Source organism: Cygnus olor, chromosome 16, assembly GCF_009769625.2.
Source record: "Cygnus olor isolate bCygOlo1 chromosome 16, bCygOlo1.pri.v2, whole genome shotgun sequence".
NCBI classification, from domain to species: domain Eukaryota; kingdom Metazoa; phylum Chordata; class Aves; order Anseriformes; family Anatidae; genus Cygnus; species Cygnus olor.
This window is the reverse complement of record NC_049184.1, coordinates 11,188,766-11,212,367: the sequence shown is the minus strand read 5'-3', so window position 1 is coordinate 11,212,367 and position 23,602 is coordinate 11,188,766. Positions and strand designations below refer to the sequence as shown.

Below are 23,602 nucleotides of genomic sequence, written 5' to 3'. Positions count from 1 at the left end.
CAAATGAGATTATATTAATTCTACCCACAGTGGAGACTGAGATACAAGCAATGAGGAAACCTCGAAGGTAGTGATCAAGGGAGAAAAGAGACATTCAGATAGTGTGGAATACCTTTTTAAATTAATCTCCAAAAGCTATGCTACTGTGAATTATGCCTCACTCAAGCCTCTAAGTTAAAGCTTTTTAGTGGTATAGCAAAGTGTGTGTGGGGGGGAGATGATAGAGACAGCTTCAGGAAAGACTGCTGCCTCTTAGTAGGTAGTTTCTCCAACTTACCTTGGTTTTATCTGTGAAAGCAAGAGAGGACTGCTTATAATCAGAGACTGTTATGCTTAACAGAATGGCTAAGATCCATGAAACAATAGTGATGATAGTCATTGAGTCAAGGTCATTGTGCTATTCTGATTATCAGATATCAACATGTTTTAGATCTGGTTGATTTGGCCCTAATTCTGGGTTCCTATGTACAAGAATCATACTCTAATGATTAGCTGTTGATCATCTACTATTCACCTCTTCAGTTTTAAAGAAGACTGGAATAGATGCTTAACTCTAGGCAAAAGGTAATCAAGAATCTCATGCTGTGCATTGGTTAGTTCCAGCTACTTCCTTGGCTTTCCTTTGTCATAGTAAAATGACTCCACAGTGACAATAAGATTAATTCTGCCAAGCTGCAATACCTACTGTAAGTTAAGTCCTATTCAGCAGAAGGACGGGGGAGTATAATAGTACTGACAGCAGCATCATGGAAGTTTCAACTAGCTTAATATCATGATAAGCCATGAGCGCAGAGGAACTCGAATGTGTAAAGGAAGTGATATGAAACTTGAACAATGAGAAAAGCAGAAGTCTGCTTTGAACAGCTGTCAGCTTTGTGATGGAGACAGTAACAAACTGCTCTTGATTATCACGAAGACAGTATATGAGGCAGCGCTACACACAAAAAAGGAAGAGCTGTAGGGTAAGTTGTTTTTGCAGTTACTAATTCCTACTAAGAAAGGAAGCCAGGGTCTAAAACAAACCAAACTTGTGTGTGAATTCTACTGAAAATATTATGAAGAGTAGGTCTCATGCAAGTTCAAGTAGCAAGACATTTAAAAGATGTGCAAAGAAGGGGAGCTTTAAACGTCCATTTGGAAAAAAAAAGTCATGTGAAAGACTGGCTGAGGAAAGGAAAGATGCACTCCTTTTAGAAAGGAATGAAGAATCTATACAATCGACTTCTGTCTCAAATTGTCATGGTAGCCTAGAGTTCCCCTTCATAAATCAGTGACAGCAGAAAAGAGCAAAATCAATTTAGATTTTAAATTTACAGCAAGTTGATTTAAAATGTCACCTTTGTCTTTTAGAAAATAGGTTCCTCGGGAAGTAGATGCGCTTGGAAAAGCGCAAATAGTCTTGGCTATACCCCTTTTGAATAATATTTCTATGTACAAAGAGAAATCCAGGCCGATGAACAGAACCAAATAGTGGTCTCTGAAAGAAGTCTCTGGAAAAGAAAAGACCTTTATTTAAAGGTACATTGTAATCTTGGGGGTATCCCCAACTGTTTAGCATCAACCCAGACAGAGTACAGAGAAGTATTTAAAAAAAAAAAAAAAAAAGCAAGCCACATCACAGTAATGAAGCTTTTGCGCACACATTTTTTAGACAGCAAGAGAATTCTGATGTGGTAATGAAACTTACCAGTAACATTTGATGCATCTATTTAAAAAAAAAATAGATTCTGAAAGATATCACACTCACATCGGATCCATCTGTTAATACAAAACTAACCTTGATTGTTACAACTCAACCTCTATTATGTAAAACGTGTTTTCTCATAGCAGTACATATATAGGACATTTAGAATTTTACTAAAATACAAAAGTGAGAAAGGCATCATGGACTCTGCAGCACAGAGGTAATCATGCTTTTTCCATTTTTTTCTTCCTAACTCACAAGATCAAAGCCTATAGCATTCAAGATTTTTAGTCTTCAGAGAACTACCTGCAAGATGTGTTAATTAGGAACTACCTTCCCCATTCTTCAGGTTTTGTATACTACACATGAAGAATCAGTGACAAGTTTCGCAAGTAACTGAAAAGAGCATTCTTTGAGACAGGTTTGTGTGTCTCCTGCTACCCACTTCAGAATATTCAGATTTATATCAGTGTTTAATAACAGAAAATCCTTCAGTATTATTTTGTTTTCCAAATTACATTAACAGTCCTCTGATATAAACCTCAAGGTCACCATGCAAGTCAATCAAATGCCCTTCAGCCTTTTCTTTCTTTTTTTTGTTGTTGTTGCTGTGTTGCCCAGTTATAGAACCTTACTGGTGGAGAGTATGTCAAAGTAGCGATCATGTGCTCTGCATTCTTGATTTTTCCACTGCTTAGTTCACCATAATAAAGTTAGATTTGCAGTGAGCTTAAAAAAAAGAAAAAAAGTATTCAGTATATTACTGTGATTTATCTGTCTGCATGTGAATTTCTGCATTACACAATTAACTAGGATTTTAGGGTCTGAGCAGGTCTTTTTTTCCCCCCCTAGGAAATGAGTGTACTATGAAAGACTACTTCCTTACTTTTTTCTTTACTACAGTGTCAGCTCTCCAAAAGCAGTATTTGTCTTCAAGTTCTTCAACTACTACCCAGAGATTCTTGATTAAAGAAAAATTGCTAAACACAGGCCCACAAAAGGGAAATAATCTGTCAAAGTATCTGGCAAGCGTTCTTATTTTTAGCAATCCTGCTGCTAAATATTATTTACAAACTGTAACAAATACACAAGGAAGGAGATGTGCAATGAATAAGCATGACTTACCTATAAACTCAGTGACAGGATCATGTTCACCTTCTGTTTTAATAGTACCTGCAATACTTTCGTTCTCCAAGATTGGAAGAAAAAGCTGTACGAAGTCTGAGGTATATGGAGGAGCAATCACATCCAATACCTGAAATTGTAGACAAAATTGGATTATTCTTCCTGTTAGGTGTATACTAGAAATATTACTTAATTCACAATACTTGTCTCAAAAGCATATAAGTAGTTGGACTTTTAAGACCTTTTATTGTCCATACAAGTAATTGATTATGCATTCTTGTGGTACTCTACAACTACCTTAATACTATCAGAAGTCAAGATACCGTACGACTAAGTCATGTCCTTGTGAATACCAATATTACATACATTGCTTGGAAACCCATCTCTTATCTTCAAGTATTTTTGAATTTGAGGCAAGCTGACATGGTATCCATCCAAACATACAACTGATATTAAAGTTTATTTCTACATGTTAGTAAACACATTTTTTTTGCTGCTGACCTCTGTAACAAAGTATCTGATGAGAGAGATATCTGTGTCTAGCTTCTCCAGGCATTTGCGGATATAGCTGACAACAGGCAAGACGTATCCTCGACTGAGTAAGTGCACCATTCTATCCAGGAGTGTCTTCTTCAATTCCAGCTGATAAGGAGGGGAAGGGAGCAGGGTGCAGGAGGCAAACCAATACATTAGAAATATACTCTCAAGAGCGTACAATTTTCATTGTTCATTCTTATAGATTCAATATCTGCTATGATACTTATTAATCATGATCATGTTCGTAACTCTTAGAACTGCTGTGATAACAGCAGTTACCCTAAGAAAGCATAAGTAATACAAAGGAATGCAAATACTGAATCCTTTGAGAATCACCTGCTCCATTACATCAAGCTGTGAATGTTCTGTTTCAAAGAGTTTGACAAGAAGCTGTAGAACCTGGGGATGAAGCAGCTGATGGCACGTACTGATCTGCAAACAAGATAAAGTAAGATCAACAGAACTTCAATTTAAAAAACAATGTGCTGCTCTTATTAGACAAGTTTACACTGATGTTTATTGCCAGATGTAAATTCTTTTAGACAAGTATACCACCGCTTCTTTCTGTAATGCCCAAATTTCCCTAATATAAATAATGCTGAGCTGACAAAACCAAACAATTAACTCTAAATAGAAATAGATTCATCTTTGTATATTTACTGTAAATGATAGGCATTCCATGAACTGGATGTAATTCTAGTAACAAGGATAAAAGTTGCTTTTGCTCTCCAGCCAGGTTTATCTGTACACTTTTACCTCATCCAGTAATGCCAGATGAACTGGGGTATGATCAGTCTGCAGCTGGAAGTATCGTGGTTCTGACACTGTCCAGTCCACCCACTTTAACACACCCATTGCCACCACTGGAAACCTACAGAAAAAGAGGTCACTTTAGAACAGGAGCATCCAAACAATCACCATCTTCCAGCATATTCTAATGATTGCTAGATTTTCATAGTTTAACTTAAAACAGAATTAATAAAGCTTGAGAAGTTTTACTTGAAGAGTTGCCAGTATACATCAAGAGCAGTCTTCACCAAAAATATAAATAAAAAAGCTGGAGAATAATTCTTTCTACAAAAGACACTCCCTGCTCAGCACAAATGCTAAAAGCAGGCAACATAATTCACATACACCCCGAGTTTGATCCAGTTTATTCAATATCTGCTATTTCATACTACTGAGAGGAGAAGAAAGGATGCATCTATTGCTAAGAAAGCTGCATTAGGAAGACAAAGTAATCTGTCACCTTTTTCCAATGGCAGAGCCGTTCTTGGCAGAGCCAAGATGCTCTACAACACAAGAGGTGCAGTTTGCAACGGAAGCCAGAATTCCTGTCCTCATGAGGGAAAGATTCCAAGGAATCAAATGTACAGTTTTGAAAGCTACTTTTAGACCACATATTCACCCATTCTACAGTGTGGACATTCTCACAGAGCTGCCCACAAAGGCACTTCCCTTTAGCAGTACTTTCTCTCCTAAATACTAATTTCCTTCCAGAAATGGAAACTTGGGACCAATCTCTCTGCTTACCTGATGCACTGATAGAGAGTGCTCAGTTCTGCAACCAACTCTGATGCTCCTTTGTTCTCATTGCAACACAGGTTGTGAACAGTTTCAATGGCTTTTGAAGTTGACTTGAGTTCATCCTTGTTTATGCTGACTCTCTTGTTCTGACAAAATACAAAGTTCAAATGCAAGAGACACAAATATACAGGGAGTCTTTGTTTACTTAAGGAAAGGAATTGTAGCTAGACATAACCCTAAGACTACATTGTATTTCTCAAAGTTAGACTCACAGGCAAGTTTTAGAAGAAACAAGTATCAATGAGCTGCAATAGAAGGACATTTGCTTTATCTAATTCCCAGCTCATTGATTTTTTTCTTCCAAAAACTCACACGTGAAGCCTGAAACATTTCATAAAATAAACAAACCAAGCTGAACATATCATTTTAAACTGAGCCACTTAATGACCAACCATTTTCTTCAGCACAGTTATACCACCATAGGTGAAAAGAAAACGTTACGCACAGAACTGAACATTACCTTTTTCCACATCTCTACTACACTAGCTGCATATGCCAGTATGTGAATATATTTGTGCTTGTGGTCCTGGTTGATCTTAGCACCTGGCTTAAACAATGACTGCATGAAGAGGTCCAGAAAGGCAGGTACTCGAATCTGAAGAAAATGAATGGTTTATTAGAGTCTGAGAATTAAGAGAAAAATACAATTTTTTTACATCTGACGTGTCTCTCATAGAGCAAGATTTATCAAATTCCTCCTCAGGAATAAGCTAGGTGGTTTCAGAAGAGACCTGAACTTTTGACACTGGCACACAAAAAGCGCACAAAAGAGCAGCAAGTTAGAAACTGTATTACTCAAGTATCTAAATGCCACCATTTGTTACCAGAACCCATGTTAGAACATGCCATTTACGACTGCTTATAACAAAATGCAAAATTGATATAATTTTTTGTTTTAAAGAAGGAAGTGAATTCCTTGCCATCTTTACTTCCTTCCTATTGGGAAGTTCTTTAAATTAATCAATTATATGTAAAAAGGCAGATTGGAATGATAAAAAAAAAAAGAAGAAGCTAATGCAAAATACAATACAAATAGTAGTCTCATTTATACATTATTTAAAATTACAGATGGGTGAGCCTGAGTGATAAAATTCTATCTTGTGTCAATACATTTAGCACAATAAGACCTCAGATTTTTGAATGCTACGGTAACAGAAGAAAGTTACAGAGGTTAAAAAGAAGACAGCTACTAACCAGTTCTACTGGAGGTGGGTCCATGCTTGTAAACATTTTGAACAAGACAGTGATATCTGCTGGATTCAGAGCTCCTTTGGACAGCATTGCACCAAGAGCTTGACATGCACGAGGATAAGAGGCTGCAGTACCCAACGCTAAAGTGATTTGGCTAGCATCATGGCCTCTAGATGAATAACACAAACATACATAGGAACTTATTTTCGTTACTTGGACAATTTAGTTCTAGCCTCACCCTATGTAATGCAACACCTGATGACAGAACCTCTTATCGCGGGTAATTACAGAAACAAGCCTGTATTTTTCTGGTTTACTTCTAAAATGTGCATCAAATAATAAAAATAAATATTTTTGTAATAGATGGAAATATAAATTCTTTGTTATTCCTACTTCAGTTCTCCCAGTACAGGACAAGGAACTTTTCTGTTGTTCTACACATTGAAGCCTGCTACAAGAACTGCTCTGTTGCAAGTGATTTCACACTACCACAGAATGAATAAAAAACTAAGAATTCTCCTTTTGCGGTATAAGGTAATCAGGAATGAGCAAAAGAAGCAGATTATACATTATGGTGTCTTATGTTTCACTGATAAATATAAAAGGCACTTGCTTTTCATGAGCATATCGCTGAACCTCCTGAGCAATCCGTCTGACAGCTGACCCTCCTTGCTCTTCTTGAGCTAATATGGACATCATAGATTGAGCAAAAAGATACGTGTGCTCTCCATGGCAAACCATCTTCTGTGAAGGCGCACATGAAAAATATTACCAGAAAACAAAGAAATGTTTTTATGATTACATTGCCTTAATAGCAAAGATTTCAACGCAATCTACTAATACAAAAGGAAGATAAGGAAGACGAAAGTACAGAAAAGCATAGTCTATCACTGTGCACTGATACCATGCAAGAAGAAATGACTACATTGAGAATGTATGTTTTTTAGATGCTAGAGAGGAAAATTTAGCCTACTCATACTCGGCAATATTTAAAAAGTAAACCAAGTCCAAAGCCATCCAAAAGTCATTACACTATTTCATAATAAAGAACAAACGCTACGTTGATTCAGATGGCAACTTTCACACTGACATGGATGATAAAACAATTATTAGAATTTGCCAGAGGACTGATTAGACTGATCCTTAGATCTTGCATTAAGTGTGAAAGAAGACAGTTTTTCCTTTATACGATCCATATAAGAAATGCAGGAAATGTTACATACACAGCTCAAAACATGACTGGTGACAGAATCACCAAATTTATATTTTTTAACTCATATATAGCTTCTTTTCATAAAATTCTCTAAGACTTCAGAAGATGTCAAGATTTTCCACAGTCCCACAATGATTTGTATATTCTAACTGGAAAGGAAACAAATAATTTTCCCCACATAAGAAGGAACAGAGAACTTACAGCAAACTCAGGGAGGTTTTTCTCAAGGTTTTCTTCCCCTCCATCTAAAATTGTTGCCAGAGATGTGCGCAGGACTCTGGAAAATACTTCCAGTTGCTGACATGCTGTTGAAACACTAGTTATTTCCCCTTGATATCCAGCATCAGATATAAGCTATAACAAAACCAGTAAGTAAATGAATAAATAAATCACTAAATACCTATATTATTTACGTTGATATTTCAGATATCCTAACAAGCCTAGAAGAACACGTGAGATTTTCCTCTTCATACACTTGCTGGAATTCATGTTCATCATTTAGAATACAGAAGAAGAAGCCAATGAAGATCTGAAGTGTTCCACTGCACCACAAATTGTTATAAACTTCTCGTTCACATAGGAAACAACAATTATTCACATGAATTATACCTCCAATATGAGAATGTTATCTCCTAACATGAGATTAAATATGCATGCCAACAAGAACCACAAAGCAAGATTAAAAATTAGTTATTTTTGGTACTTGTGTACATATATATGGATGTACATATGTAATAAATACAATATATAGTAATAGGGTCTTACGCACACACATGCATGCATGTGCAAAAAGTCCAGGAGAATAACTGTCACTGGGGAAAAAAAAAAAAGTGTGTAAGAACCTTTAAACAACTGTTTCCCAGCACTCACAAGATAAATCTGTTCTTATAGCACTAAAGTAAGGGAATTCCAATAACACTGCAAATGATTTATATAAAAGGTATCCAACGCTTAAGACTTTCTGTACTACAAGTCATCTTCAAAAATGGAACAAGTCACTAGGACGTGGCAATAAAAATAAAATTAGAGATATAGACATTCTCGCTATTTTTCTCTTAAATAGCAAACTAGTTTTTGTTTCACTGTTGTATGAAAACAAAGGCCGACTTGAAAGCCTTTGAATTCACAACCCAGTAACCATAAAAATACAATTTAGAAAACACATGATGCACAATTTTCAAACACAGATCAGAGCAAAAAAAAAAAATCTCAAAAAGCAGTAGGTCAAATTGGAAAACTACATTCACAATTCGTAGGACAATTCCTCTCACCAATATGTACTTGTACTGTTCTGACATTTGAATAAGTAGTATTAACAGAAACACATATGAGATACAGACAAGACTATAGCCAACATTTGATGCCAGAACAATTAACCTGGTATGGAACGTCTCATTTATTACACTTCAGCATACTACCTTCACAGTAAATTAAGCATTAAACAGTCCGGATGGGCTTCTGCCAACTTGTAAAAGAGATCTCTCCATGTAGTGTGTGCTATCATTTGCTCAAGCCATGCTGGAGTCTGAAAAAGTTAAGGAATAGAAATAAAAGTAAGAATATCTACTTGTCAATATCATTAAAAGTAAGCTTTTTACCTCTCAGGAGTCCAATCAGTTGCTATGCAGGACTTTATTACAACAAAGGATGCATTCCACTTTTCTAAGTTCTCTAAGCCCCTGAGAACTCTAGTGAAATAGAGCTGGTTTTCTGAAAACGGTTGTTTAACTAAACAGCTTAGAAGACAGTTTTCCATCCCCCACCATCTACTACTCCAACACACAAAGACATCTATACAGGATCCACTCATGTCATGTAAAGACAACAACATGGATTCCATGCATACCTCTCCTTCCTCTGTAAAGATGGAATCTGCTTTCCGAGGATCAAAATGCTTGATAAGTAAGCTCTTTAAATGGTTTTCCACAGTCTCCTGAACTTGCACTGGCTCAACACCTATACAGAAGGAACAAAAAACTTGGCAGATGCAATCCAATCAAACATGGCAGCAAAATTTTCAAATTTTCAACAATGTTCTATTATGAGAACAGAAGTTACTCTGCGATTTACCAGAAATTTATCCACAGGCAGAAGATGAGAGAAGAGCCATCAGTTCTATTTTCAAGCCATGCAGATACAGACACGTACAGATTTTGAGATTCTCAGTCATTTTTCCTAAATGCAAACTATGCTTAGGATCACAGGCAGGTTACACTAGCCCTTTTCTCTCGCCCTCTTCATCACTCATGCTAACAGCAATACCAGTCATCTCACAAGACTGTCACTAGGTGTGATACCAAAATATCCTAAACACAAAAGAGATTACCAGGATTGGTGCGCAAACCCACGTTACTGCAGGCTAGAGTCCATCTGCTTTAAATATGTTGGGTATCAGTAGTTTTGACAAAAACAAACAGATTACTTATTCTCTGAACAGAATCAACGTATTATGATGTTACACAAGAACAGAAAGGAATGGCAATATGCATCCTGAAGACATCTTTCACATAAAGAATTTAGTCACGTACACATACAGGATAACAACTCTAATATGATCCATTTTTGAAATTGATCAAATTTGCCACTAATTCACATATTTATGATGAAAGACAGACTACAGGACCAAATTATATAGTATTACCTATCCTACCTGTTTGAATGAGCCATTCTGCCAGCAAATTTACAGTCTGTGCCACTGCTGTATAGTTTTCAGAAAGAAGCTGGATGACATTCTCTGGAGAACCTCCTGCTTGGAAATATCTGATGAAATAATTAGAAAAGAACAATTTGAAAACAATATTTAAACAATTTGAAAACTATATTAAGAAAGGAACTCTAAATAAAGGGAAAATAACAGCATCATTTATTTTTGCATACTTCCATACAAAACAGTAGCACTGCACAGCAAGCTGCACTCACCTTTTTAGCGTGTTAAATATAGACGGCTCCATTATGTAGTCAGGAGTTGAAAATTTCTTCAGGCATTCTTGCTGGACTTCGGCATCATCCTCTCCCTCCCCATCCTCATCATCCTGCTGTTTGCAAACACAGCCGGGTCAGTCGCCTCAGTTCTTCCCCGCTTAACCCACAGCACACGACCCACTCACGAAAAAAGCACGATTTAACAGAGCAGGCGCAAACCTAACAGCACCTTGCTATTGTTTTCTTTCTTTTTAACCCCCCCAAGACCCAGGTCCCACAGCCCCGAGCGGACACCCACGCTGGGCACCTCTCGCCTCGGCCCGTCCCCGCCGAGTCCCTGCCAGGCCTCCCTCCACGGCCGGGCAGGGCGAGAGGAGAAGCCCCGGAGCCCCCAGACCCCAGAAAGGGGACAGGAGCCCGCCGGTCCCCAGAGCAGCCTGGCGGAATGGCGACCCCCCAACCCCGACCGCTTCAGGCCCAGCGCCCTCCGGCTCTCACCGCCCCCCCGTCCGCTTCGTTCCCCCACTCCGCCGCGCTCCCTTCGAAGTAATCGGCGTCCTCCATAGCTCCTCGGCCGAAAAACCCGCGGCGATGGCCGGAACCAGGCCGCGACCGGCCCCCGGGGCGGAGCGGCGCGGAATGGCGGGCGGCGGCCGGGCGGAGCCTGTCCTGGCTCCGGGCCGGCCTCAGCTGAGGGGAGGTGCCGCCGCTGCGGCCTCTGGAGCTGTGAGGGTAGTTTGTGCCTGAAAGCCGTCACCCTCCTGCCGCTTCGTGGGGAGTTTCTTGCCCCAGAGCCGGTGCGAGGAGCCGGCTACAGGAGCCGGTTGTGCTGGGGGAGCGGGGCCGTCACCTCACGCCTCAGCGCCGCTCCCCCTGGAGTGGGCGTTCGCTGCCGTGCAGACACTGCCTGGTAAACGAAGGCTGAAACCACGCAGCAAATAGCAATGAAATATGACAACCTAAAAGCTGCTCCCGTGTTAAAAAAAAAAAAAAGCATCCCTATAGCACCAGGCCTCCCAAAGCCATAGCAACGCAGATGGAGGCTGCAAGAGAAGAGAAAAAATTGGATCATCATACTGTAAAAATGTTAGAAAAGCAACAACAAATTTATGGTAATTATTAAATATTATTGTATGATTTAAAAGTTAACAAGTAGAAGGAAAAAGCAGTCCCTCTAAAGAACAAAGATACCTTTGGTATAATGGAAATGTCAGGATTGTAAGGTTTTAGGACCAGAATCAGTGTAACAGTGTCCCCTAAACTTGCTGGAGAATAATATTAAATTAACCTGTCTTTTCTCATTGCAAACCAAAATTTGTTACTTCTAGCCAAAGACAAAACCCTGGAATCTTTGATCTAAAAAGACAAGAGACCAACTGTAGCCCCTACAGGTAACGATATGGGTTGTTAACAGGTTCATTTCCAGGCAGCAGAGAGGCCTGTACCATATGGGTCCCCTTTCCTGAGGCTCTTGCAGCCTCGTGTCCCCACCAGGAGCAGGCTGTCACATAAAGAAAACACGACTGGCTCCCCCCGGACACAAAGCTGGATCCTCAGGGCAGTGGCTGTACTGAGGTCGGGCCTTGGTGCTGCCCTTCCTGGGGTCTGCCCAGAGAGGCCTGCAGGAGAGCATCGGGCCTGGGTGCTGGCCTGAGGCGGGGAGGGTCTGGGAGTTACAGACAAACAAAAAGGGGCCAAGTCCTGAATAGACGCTGAGCTTACAGCCTGACCTTGGGCAAGGAGATGGGTGTTACTGAAACTGAGACCTTGTGAGACAAATACAGCGTCCCTTTGTCTCTCTTCAGATCAACTCCTGTTCTAAAATTGTGTGAGTTTAAATGCGAGAAAGGGGAGGATGAGGATGTGCATTGGGATTTGGAGGGCAAACAAGAGTGTTGCTGATTAATTGTTTAAAAGGTTGTTTATTCTTGTTCAGTTTCTAACTGAAAATTAATAAAAGTTATTACATATTCTTCAATGCAGCCTGTGAAATCACTTAGTATGACAGAACAAACAAACACCTATCCAGGAACAGCTGTTGTAGCATCTTCAGGAGATGTAGTCCTTGTTCAAGTGTGGCCACTAATACCAATAGTGCTAAGTGAAGGGCTTACTACACTTTAAATTTCAGTACAGAAAGTATACACCACCAGAGCTGTAACTCATACTGCAGCGCAGCATGAGTTGTGCTGTTGTACACTGCCTTGCAGTGGTGAAACGACCCTTTTTGAAACACTTCAACATTTTTGTGAGCCCATGATAATGTTCTTTGTATTCTGTCAACGGGATGGAAAAGAGACTTTTTCAGAACAAAAGGCATGGATTGAAGTAGAGGCACAACAGATGGGCTCTCTACCTATGCTGGATAATTCCTTGATTTTCTGCAGCCAAGAGGACAGTAAGGTAACTTTTTAATGCTTATGAAAGCATTGATCATTTTTTATGAGGAAATAACTGGGAGTGAAGTGACAGGCTGAGGCTGGAAGCCAATTGAAAAATCCTTTGGAAAAGGATTTCATACCACTGAGAGACATAGTGGTATTAGATATTAATGCTACTAATAATTTCAGTGACTGACTTTCAAAACCAGAAGTTGTGTTGTCTTTATATACTTCCATCTGTTTTGATTGCAGTAACAGAAACTTATTGTTAATATTGTTATAATTTTAGTATAAAGAATGAACAATACTCAAAGCATTTACTTTCAGCTTTCCTAGAGGAGAAAACTAGGGACTTGTACGAGGGCCAGACATCAGCAGAATGGCCCTTTGCAGAAGAAGTGCAATGTTCAGGCATTCCCCACCGCAGGCCAATAAACAAGAAGCAAAGTCAGAACAGAAACAAATTTCAAGGTATCAATTAAACTGCTGGAAAAACAAGCGTATCAGAAACCGATTTTGCAAACTAAACTTTTACAACTTTGAATGGAAATAATATTGGTTGTCCTCTTGGTTTTAACTGTGTTCTCCCATATGCATTTGTGTTTTTCAGTTTCAGTGAATTGTTCACCACTGCGTATAATAAAAGCACTTAGACTTACCTGAGTGTTCCTGAAAGGTTTTATTATCTAGCAAATGCAGGTAACAAATTTCTCACTGAATACATATTTGACTATAGTTTGTATGTAAAACGTTCTCGAGTCACAGTTCCCAACTAATGAGATTTTGATGAGGCAGTCAGCATATTTGAGCCAAATAACTGTTCTGTAAAGGCCGGCCTAGGACACTCTGCAGCATGCCTTGAAGAAGCTCTAAAGGCAACCTGGGCAGTAGATGTGGGTGAAAAAGAGCCACATCTAGAGACTGTGGAAAACTATTTATTTCCCAGCTATCAAATTCCGTTGCTTGATTTTTGAGCAAATTGCTAACAGCTTTGTTTCAAGATTTCCTACCTAAAGCAGTGCTAAATATGACACAGGTGATCATTTGGTTCTTTCCTGGAACAAAAAGACATTCCAAATGGAAAAGGTGACCTCCAACAAAAACTGTTTGCTTTTTATCCATGTTTTTTGTATTTTGTAATTGTTAGCCTTTTGCAAATCAGACAATACTTTCAACTAGAGATCAGGTAATAACTTTCAAATTCAGTAGGAAAGTACAGCAGCATCAAATTAGACTAATGAGTTTTGGCTAAAGATTTCTTCTCAAGCAGAGCATTTTTTTTTTTTTAGTACCTTGACATTTACAATTCCTGGTAGCAGCGTTATTCCAGCCATTGAATGCTTGACAAATTTCTATGTAACTGAGAAGTATTCAGAGACAAAGCAAGGCTTATTTATATACTGTGGGTTGATTAAGAGCATAGCCTTGCAATGCTTTGAGTACTTCTTAACATAACCTTATGGTGGAACTATTTTCTTGTTTTAAAGCAAGTTCTACAGTTTAATTGCATACTGATCATTGGAAACACTAAACTTACACTTCACTTCTGCCTGTTCTGTATTTTTTTGTAGTTCCTTAGTTGGGGACATCCTGGCCTTTTAAATAAATACATTTTCTGACCTTGAAAATTTGTATAAAGATCCTGAACTTGGTCACTTGTACCTGGGAAATGAATAATTTCCCAAATAAATATTTTAAATGTCCAAGGTGATGAATTTAGGAGCCTTGTTTATCTAGCTTTCCCTAGTTCCTTTGTACTTACAATGAGGTTGTCTCATAACTGTTTTTTTTTCTTTACAGCTGCTCTATTCTTGCTTATCAACCATATATATTACAAAGAGTAGACGGCGTGAGGAGACAGGGACAGTAGAGTCGCTTAATTGAAAGGTAGCAGTCTTTGGACCATGATGTTGGGCAGAACCATAAGTTGTAGGCTCCTGTTTTAAATCACAAATATGTTAACAATAGCCATTGCCTGCAGCACCACTGGGCATCTGGACTCCTTACACAGATGAACCATTGTAACCCAGCACAGCTTGCCCTGTGGGAAACAGAACTCAAGGTTAGCACCAAAACCTTCATCAAATCCATTACTTCAGTTTGGATGTTGTGCCTTCAAGTAAAAAGTGATCGAAAATTAAAAATGCAGAGACACATATGAATCACCACACACACACTTCAGGAAAGAGATGCTGTCTCCTCCGGATCTAGGGTTAACGCAAGTTTAAAACACTTTTCATTAATACTTTGAAGTCTTACACAGACATCTATTTGGTTTTATCACCCTACCCCTCCATTTGCCTTTTTATGGAAGCTCTTCTGATACTGCCAACAGAAAACTGATAATGTACTGGAAATTAACCAGAATGGAACCCCTTTCCAAGTAGCCTTCCCTCACAAGCCTGATGATGTGATTCATAGCCCTTATACAGTTCTTTTCAATGCCTGATCTCTACTGGCACTCTAGCATTTTTGTTGTAAAAATGGTAATTCCAAATTCATATCAAATACAGGAAAACTATAAATAGGAACGCTATTATTCACTATCTATAATTCGTATAAAATCCACAGCCTAAAAACATTACTTAGTTTGCATAACACAACAACAGAACTGAGAGAACTCCCATGATTACTACTTCAGTCCTAAGCCCATTCTTTATCCAGATTGGAGAATTAGTTTATTTCGTACAAAGGTATTATGCTTTCATTTAATAAAACAAGTGTGTAAATTAAAGTGAAGAGATGCATTAACATTTTAATTCTGAATTTGTTTACATTTGTCTCTGGTACCCCAGCCTCTGAAAGCTTGTTATGCTACATAAAACCCCTAGGGTTGGCATCTTCTCCCTCAAAACTTGATTCTCTCTGGATTTGGGACTACATTTAAAGGCTTTATTTTTTCCTGTCATTAAATCAAAGGTTTTTGGGGCAGATTTCCTTGGTGAAAAAAAAAATGGAAAAAAAGTAGATTCTATTTTAATGTTTTCTTTAAAAAAAGTTATATTACGTACTTGATCTGTTACCCTTATTGCATAGGTATCAGCAAGCACTTGTTTTTGTTGTTTACCTAGAGAAGAACTCCCTATTTTTTCCACAGAACCATGCTACGTTTGTAGAACCCAGAAGCTAGAAAAAATCTTATTATTTTTATATGATTTATGCAGCAAGAGATGAGGGCCTCGCCAGCTCCTCCCCGAGTTGGTGTTTCCAGAAGAATTGTGCTTTAAACTGTACCCATTTTGCTCAGCTCAGTACATTAAAAGTAGACAGGGTAAAAAGCAGCTTTAACTTTTAAAAACATGAGAATCACGACTGAAAACAATTAGTTATGAAGCCAGCACTCATGGCTGACATTTTAGCAATCTCTGCAATACAGTAAAATACTCTGGAGCACTTTATCTACCTAGTAGCTGAGAGACGTCCACTTCCAGTATTTAAACTTGTTGAGGATTAAAATTGGTTCACTCCTGGAATTTCTATCTTGTCAGTCAGCAGAGAGGAGATTTTTCAGATTTTTCATGGCTTTCATCGGCAGAGGTTCAGAAATCCCCTTTGTAGCTTATTTTATTTACAAAAACACTTCAAAGATTGTTAGAAAGACTTTTTCCCAGTGGATGAATATTCAAAAACGTCCAGCTGAGGAAGAACGGTACAGTTTTGTTTTTGGACTGCAAACAGATGTTTGCTTGTAAATATTTTTACTGTTATACAAACTGAACGTGTTTTTAGGGATGAGGATCTGTTCCTGAGCAAGATTTCCACTGATAGCGATCTATGGCCCTGATCCTACTCTACAGTTAGTAGGAATTTTATCATCGACCACCATGGAAGAGCTGTTTTAAGTGCCAGCATTGTTAGACACACATAGCATATTAGATACAGCTGGGGAAAAGAACTTAATCTCTTCCAGAATACATTACATCATTTTGTAACTTGTTGCAACGTCATCCGTTCTAGACATTTGCATAGCACCGATCACCAACAGTATTATCGCTAAGGCACTGGCCCGGTGCTCAGATGACACGGGTTCTGTCTCCATAGCTGTGGTCCGTGTCCTGTGTAATCATATTTAGACCTTTTGTTTTCCCTGGTACATCATTTTTCACATTTGAAAATAGGATATAACACAAAACAGCCTACTTTTTCTACAGGAATATTGTGCCACAACTAATTACAAGGTGCTCAGATTTTAAAGTGATGAACATCAATATTCTATGCATAGATTTACTGGTAAATTATGTTGCAGGTATCAATTATGTGCAACATACTGGAACAGACATAGCTTCAGTTCCTCTAGAGCTAATGACAATACTCTAGGGTAAATCCTATCCTCAATGCCATGATTCAAAATAGTTTTTAGATAAATGAAGATAAGCCCTTAGGGCTCCTATCTCTGACAACTGATCCAGCATGCCTTCATGCTTTTGCATCAAAGTCTGCTCCTAACAACTTCAGAGCTCCCGTTTCAGCCTCTAAGAGAGCAGTTTTTAATACTTTTGGAAGCAGCTGAACCTTTTTTTAGTCTATAGTCAATTTATCTCTCTACATTATTAAAAAAAAAAAAAAAAAAACTTTAGGAGATATCACTAATCTGCTCCATCACACTGGTTGCTGAATGTGTACTGATGTACAAATTGCTAAAAGTTCTTGGGTTGAAATAAGTTACTGCAAATGCACAGTAGCTGATTTTGAAACCACAACATCTCTACGATTTATTATTATTTTTACAAAATACCCAAAGTGATCAGACCATATTGTAGGTTACTGGCTTGCCAAAGGTTATGTTTTTAAATCAAAACCATTTCTGAGTTACAGAAGTGCCAAAAACAATCTTGAACCAGTTTTTTGTTTTTTTTTAAACCAACCCCCATCCAACAAAACAGTTGTATAACTTAAAACAGAAACAAGAGTTTGTGTTGGAAACTGTTTAAAAACCAACCCACCAAATCATGCTTGAGCAGAAGCCTTGTATGGCAAAGATATAGCTTAGGGCAATTTAGTGCCAAGATATAGACCCGCTATGGGTTTATAATGGAAATACTGACACAACCTCAACTATAGTGATGCAAATGTGCCCTAAAACACTGTATTTGCTTTTTATTAATAAAGTGGTAGTGTTTACATTTGCAGGTATCTTACACTTCAGCATCACGATGAATACTGAGTAGAATGAGCAAAGTTTTGGCTGTAAGGTCAGAAGTTTCCAAACAGATGAATGAGACAGAAGTGAAAGTCCTCAATCATGAAAACAAGAAGTTCAAATAAATAAATAAAACAAAACTAGGAAATATGGGTAAGCATTAGGTTGGAATGGTTCAATTAACTGCAAATTATGGCCACTAAATTAGAAAGACATAAGAAAACACAGTAACTTATTAAATAGCAAGCATTAAAGCTTTATGTTTTTTGTATTAAAAAAAAAAAAAAGCTGTTAAAAATAAGACTTGCATTTACCAGGCCACCAAGCTGCATGGACTAATAAAGAGACTAACAAAGGCAATACTGAGACATTAAGACACACACACACTCCATACTTGTGCAACTCAACCATATTCAAAACAATTGCCTTTATCCTCACTTAAGAAAGGAAAAAAAGTCCCCTAAGCATTTCTGTTCATATAAAGCTTTATAGGAAGGTTTCTTAAACTGTTACTTTCTTATATAGCTCATTGTTATTATGTACCCTTCTCATTATTAGAGGAAGAAGCTGATTATTTTTTATTTTTTAATGGAGATGCTTTGTTTCTCTCAATGAGAGATTACATTCCTTACACCACTACAGGTTTTCCCCATTTATAAATTTGGTGTTTACACCATCTCCTCCTAGGCTTAAGAAAATAAGGGTTGGCACTCAATTAAAGATTTTGGCTCCTGTAACTGAAATTAAGGCTCACAATGAATTTCCTTTCCACTAAGTGTCCCCCATTTTTACCCATAGAAAACACCAGCCCTTTGCCTACAGGCACTGGATACATTCTTAAATCAAAGAGGGCCATTTTCGGTCATTCTCTCCCACAGTTCTATGAAGTTTAGGTGGCAACTTCCTAAACGTGTGAACAGGAAAGATCCTTCTTCAAAAATGAGTATCAACTGCAGATGAATTTTTTAGAAAATTTAGTGTCTTCTGAAAGATCACTACTAATGTTGAATTGAGAGAGATTGGGACATTAACTCCATCAAGTCCCCGACTGCTCTTTATATATCTGAAAATGGACGAGGTGATTTATTTTCATTTAAAAGTTTAGCCACAAAAGCAATGAAAACTCACAATCCTGAACAGTTTCAGTTCTTAGTATTAAAGGCATCTGACACCTGAAGCAAATCTAGCTGCACAGACACCACTGACCACACCCTAATTTTAATTTAAACTGGACCTTTTCCCAAAAAAGAAACTTAACATAGGATCTTGGATGGAGGGAAGCTACTGTGAAAGGCAAAGAGACAAGTATTTTTGTTTGTTTGTTTGTTTGTTTTCCTTTTAAAGTCACTGCATTAAGATCCAGATCAGTTTAGGGGTGTAAATGAAGAGGAAACAGGGATGCTTGAGTAATATAGGCTAACACTGTTCTAGATGTGTTATTACAGTTGTAATTTCTGACTCTGTACAAATTGTACACGTAGGTTTAGACACATGAAAAAGTAACACACTCACAGAGACATAAAACACCTAGGTATAAAATATAAAGCAGTGTAGTAGTTACTAAAATTACATGCTCTCTTATTGCTACAGTGATTTTTGCTCTTTTTCTTTTTACTGTACCACATGTTGTTCTAAGCATATAATTTGCATAAATTATTCAAGTTTAAGAAAAATCCACACATCTTCACTTTAAGCTACTTATATAGTTAATATAAAACAAAAAGGTTCTAAAGTATCTCTTTATTAAAAGAGAAATAAAAATGTCATTTGAAACTGGAATTCAGTGGCCAAATCCAAGGGCAGTGCACACCTTGTCATTCTGGTAGTATCATGCCCACGCAGTGTAAGTGGAGGTTGGTGGGGTATTTGGCCCAGTCTAGAGATGGTCACCAGACCTGCATGATGCCCTATGTGTTTGTTATTGTTCTGTTTTTGTCTTCAGCAAAAAGGACTATGAATGACCAAAGACTAACATTTATAATTTGTAGCAAAATTTGGTTTATGTAGAAACAAGCCATGTTTTGCATTTGGATAGAGATTTAAATGAATTAAAGCTAAAATTAAAAAGCATGATGCTGCAACATCTGGTCACTTGTTGAAGACCTCACTTTTAAAGTGGTTAAGTTTGCACAATTTGTACTTTTTTCTTTTTTTTTCTCCTTTTTTTCTTTTTTTTCCTTTTTTTTCTTTTTTTTACTAAACAGTATTTTTCCTTCTTTTATAAACCAGAAAAACTAAACTACAGATAAATTTTCCCTACCTTGAGCTAATGCTGCAGATAGGGTTGACAAAGCTGTACAGCGCAATCAAACATACTTACATCTTAGCTCATTGTACAGGTACAGCCATAATCAAGGCACAAAGATCTTCTACAAGTTATTTTTTTTTCAATAAAGTTGTACAAAATAATACATTTTACAGTCTGTACAAGAATAATAATCCAGCAGTAAAATAAAAAATGAGGGGAGGGAAGAAGAAAAAGAAGGGAAAGACTGTGAGGACTACAGTCCAGATAATGATTTTTATAGCAGACGGGATCATCAGTGGACAAACTGAAAACAGTGTGTGGTTAACTCTTTCTGCAATCACAGGCCATATGCAGTTCAATTCATAGATGTCCATGGCTGTCTTAAGACCACCAAGACTGGATTTAAAAATACCCTTCTGAAAGGTAGCAGTTGGTTTTTGCACTGTCTAGGTCTGTTGTAGAATTGTCAGTATTTCCGTTCAAAGCCACATTACAGTCAGAGAACCAAACTCAAGTGTGTCTTCAAACTTGGTCTGTGACTTGGCACCTTCTTTGTCTGATGCAGTGAATGATACAAAGTGGAGATCACGGGTTATATGATTATGCCCACAACAGTGCTAAATTACCTAGTTTTCTCTCCCCAATTTTTGTTTTATGCTTTAAATTTTAATCCCCAATTCTTTCAGGTGCTCCACATTCAGGACTTTTAATTAATTAGTTTTTATTTCTTTTTTTTTCCTTTCTTTTTTCGTTAATAACAGTGTTAGGGAGTCCTCATGGAAATGGCCTTTTAAGTGTTAGGGACCATCTCAAACTGTCCGAGGGGTACAGAAGCAAGCTTAGAAGTGCTGCTATCGTCCAGCAAGGAGAAAAAGTTGAGGGGTGCAAATCAATGGGAGATTCAAACAGTTCTCTTCCACCCTTCGTGGGCAAGGGTGTTTCTTTCTTTTTTAATAAGGAATAAGGAGTCCAAAACACAGAAAAAAGTGCTCTCCATCACAACAACTCGTATTGGCGAAGGTGCATGCGCTGAATAATGTCCCGACAGTCATTGAAAACCCTCCGGATGTTCTCTGTATCCACTGCACACGTGAAGTGAGGATAGCAATAGTGCCTTCCATCTCCACTTGCTGTGCTGATTCTCTGTTAAAAGTAATAGAGAGATACTGAGTTACAATAAGGCTGGGGAAAACTAAAAACGTGTTCCCAGACCTCAGATGAATGAAGGTTAAGATAGGAACGTGTAAGCTGAGCTTTCAAAAGGTGTAACTAAGTGGCAAAATGTCCACAATTTCTCACTGTCTCAGCTAAAACATGGAATTTAAAATGATCGGAATTACATGGTGAGAAGGTCACTGAGTTCTGGGGAATTCCACAGTGGAAATGGAGCTCATGGAAGTTCTATTACTTATATGCACATTTGGTGAATTTAGCCACACAACCCTTAGTGAATTTTGTCTGTATAGAAAGTGGGATTTTGCCTCATTGTACAAGCTTTCTAGCCCTGTTTTATACTTATAAAAAGCCTCTCTTCAAATTTTGTTTTGTTCCAATTTAAAACGAGTCAGTAACTTCATTGCCATGCTCACCATTACAACTAAATTTAATAATACTTTAAAAATCCTCTGTCTTTAGCTGACTAGTAATGGAAAAGATAACAAGAAAAGAACATTAATATTTTGCAGATGATGCCTATTTTCATTAGTCTTTGTCTTTAGAAACGATATATGGAATAAAAGCCTGGTCCCATTAACAGCAGCAAGGTTTCACTCATTATTCTTCATCTGAAGTTCCTTATTCTCACCAATGCTTTTGCTATTTAATTACATACTGTGTCAACAAACTTATCTGAAGAGCAGCTAACAAACAGTGGTAAAGCTCTTAAACCTGTTTTACGCAGTGCAGACATTAAATATAAATTACACAAGACATAGCAGCATTTTGCAATATTAAAAAGTACCTAAAAGCTTATATTTGAGAAGAATCACATAAGAAATACTGAAGGAAAGGAAATACTTACAAGAAACTCATCTCTAATAAAATACTTGGCCCTTGTAACTCTGGGATCCTCACCAGGCTCTGGTATTGCTGATTAATAATAAAATAAGCATCTCATTAAAACAGATGTTTTTTGCCAACAGCGCCTAAAATTCATAACTTGCTCTGTTTTCTGCTCATATGTGATAGAAACGTATTTTGCAAAACTGACTATAAGATAAAACAAAGCACAACATATTTAAAACAGCAAGGTTACAGTGGAACAAAGGAGAATTACAGTGTCCATAGTATCAGACATTTGTCAGGTAAGAAAAATGACTGTAAATACGACAAAGACGAGTCCACTCTTGTGACTACTGCGTCTCACACAGCAATAGCTTAGGAACAGTACTAGTGATGTTACAGATAAATTGTAAATGACAGATGAATATATTATATTTATTACTGGTCCATTCATGTATAGATGTACTTATTTGCGCAGCACTGTGAGGAAGACCCTTCATTATAGGCTTTCTATTTAAAAAAAGGATCAGTTTGTTGACTTGTGGCAACTACCTCTGACATGAGGGTCAAAGTTGGTTCTGTTGGTATGCATTAAAGATTACTAGAGCATCTCTCCAGTAGTATTAGTATAAGCTGTATTGTAGTCTACCAGCAAAGAAATGGGATTTTGGCATTAATATATTACATGCATAAAAGGACTGTCACATTATTAATACCTAAAATGGAATTGAATGGTTAGGGGAAATAGTTCAAAAGGGACCTGCAAAGACCATCTAGTCCAATTACCTGATCAGTTCGGGGCTAACCTAAAGTTAAAAAGTATTACTGAGGGCATTATCCAAATGCCTCTCAAACACTGTCATGCATGGGGCATCAACCACCTCTCAAGGAAGCCTATTCCAGTGTCGACCAACCTCACAGTAAAGAAATTTTTCCTAATGTCCGGAACCTTCCCTGGTGTAGCTTTGTGCCGTTCTCTCACATTCTAAAACTAACATTACTGGCTGGCTGAGAAACAGTGAGGACTATTTATACTTGGAGTTTTCAAGTCTTAGCTGAAAATACCAAAAACATAAAAAATGTGATTAATAACAAAATGATAAATTGCTGATAAAACTTAAAAATCTTACCATCATCTGGTGTAGTGTAGCGAGCAAATTCTGGAAAGTAGTCTTCAATTTTAGATTTCCCTGCCAAAACTTTCTCTGCTAGCAAATCTTGTTTATTCAGGAAAAGAATTACTGAAATGGTCCGTAGCCACCTATAGAAAATTGAAGCCAGATACTCTGAGATGGCATAGCTAGGATCATTTATTAAAACAAACAAACCATCAAAACTAACACATAATCTAGTTCTGGAGACAACATACTCATATGACACACTATAATAATTGTGAAAGGTTTCTCTTTTACACCTTAATCCAGTGGTGTATTTCAGGGTGTACACACCCCGAGTTTGGTATACACGGTTCTAATGTGGGCAATTAAATTTGCCCACTTTCTACTGTTAATCCAACTACAACAAATAGGTTAGCTTATAGTAATAAATTAAAAAGTGGTTACCACTGCTTTAA

General features: G+C 37.7%; 2 protein-coding genes and 1 long non-coding RNA gene across 6 annotated transcripts in view; 1 reads left to right on the top strand and 2 right to left on the bottom strand.

The window, feature by feature from the left end:
- Positions 1-1,489: 1,489 nt before the first annotated feature.
- NELFCD (negative elongation factor complex member C/D) lies at positions 1,490-10,954 on the bottom strand. The gene is given in 15 exon segments (XM_040575421.1): positions 1,490-2,413; positions 2,810-2,939; positions 3,311-3,451; positions 3,683-3,778; positions 4,103-4,217; positions 4,880-5,019; positions 5,394-5,528; positions 6,128-6,293; positions 6,738-6,868; positions 7,539-7,691; positions 8,743-8,862; positions 9,184-9,293; positions 9,988-10,097; positions 10,257-10,372; positions 10,758-10,954. Coding segments are annotated over 15 exon segments (1,764 nt in total). The 5' UTR covers positions 10,824-10,954; the 3' UTR covers positions 1,490-2,378.
- Positions 10,955-11,196: 242 nt separating this feature from the next.
- LOC121078856 lies at positions 11,197-21,171 on the top strand. The gene is made up of 2 exons (XR_005824766.1): positions 11,197-12,662; positions 12,968-21,171. It is a non-coding gene; the product is annotated as an uncharacterized LOC121078856 (long non-coding RNA).
- Positions 17,723-23,602, bottom strand: part of GNAS (GNAS complex locus) — a 151,033-nt gene continuing 145,153 nt past the window's right edge. For 2 of the 4 annotated variants that reach the window (XM_040575418.1, XM_040575417.1), the window contains exons 10-12: positions 23,160-23,290; positions 22,049-22,116; positions 17,723-21,171 (exon numbers count right to left, since the gene is read on the bottom strand). In XM_040575418.1, the coding sequence (XP_040431352.1) occupies positions 21,025-21,171; positions 22,049-22,116; positions 23,160-23,290 (346 nt within the window). In that variant the 3' untranslated portion in view covers positions 17,723-21,024. The remainder of the gene's footprint in view (positions 21,172-22,048; positions 22,117-23,159; positions 23,291-23,602) is intronic. The other 2 variants (XM_040575415.1, XM_040575416.1) reach the window with 1 other exon arrangement.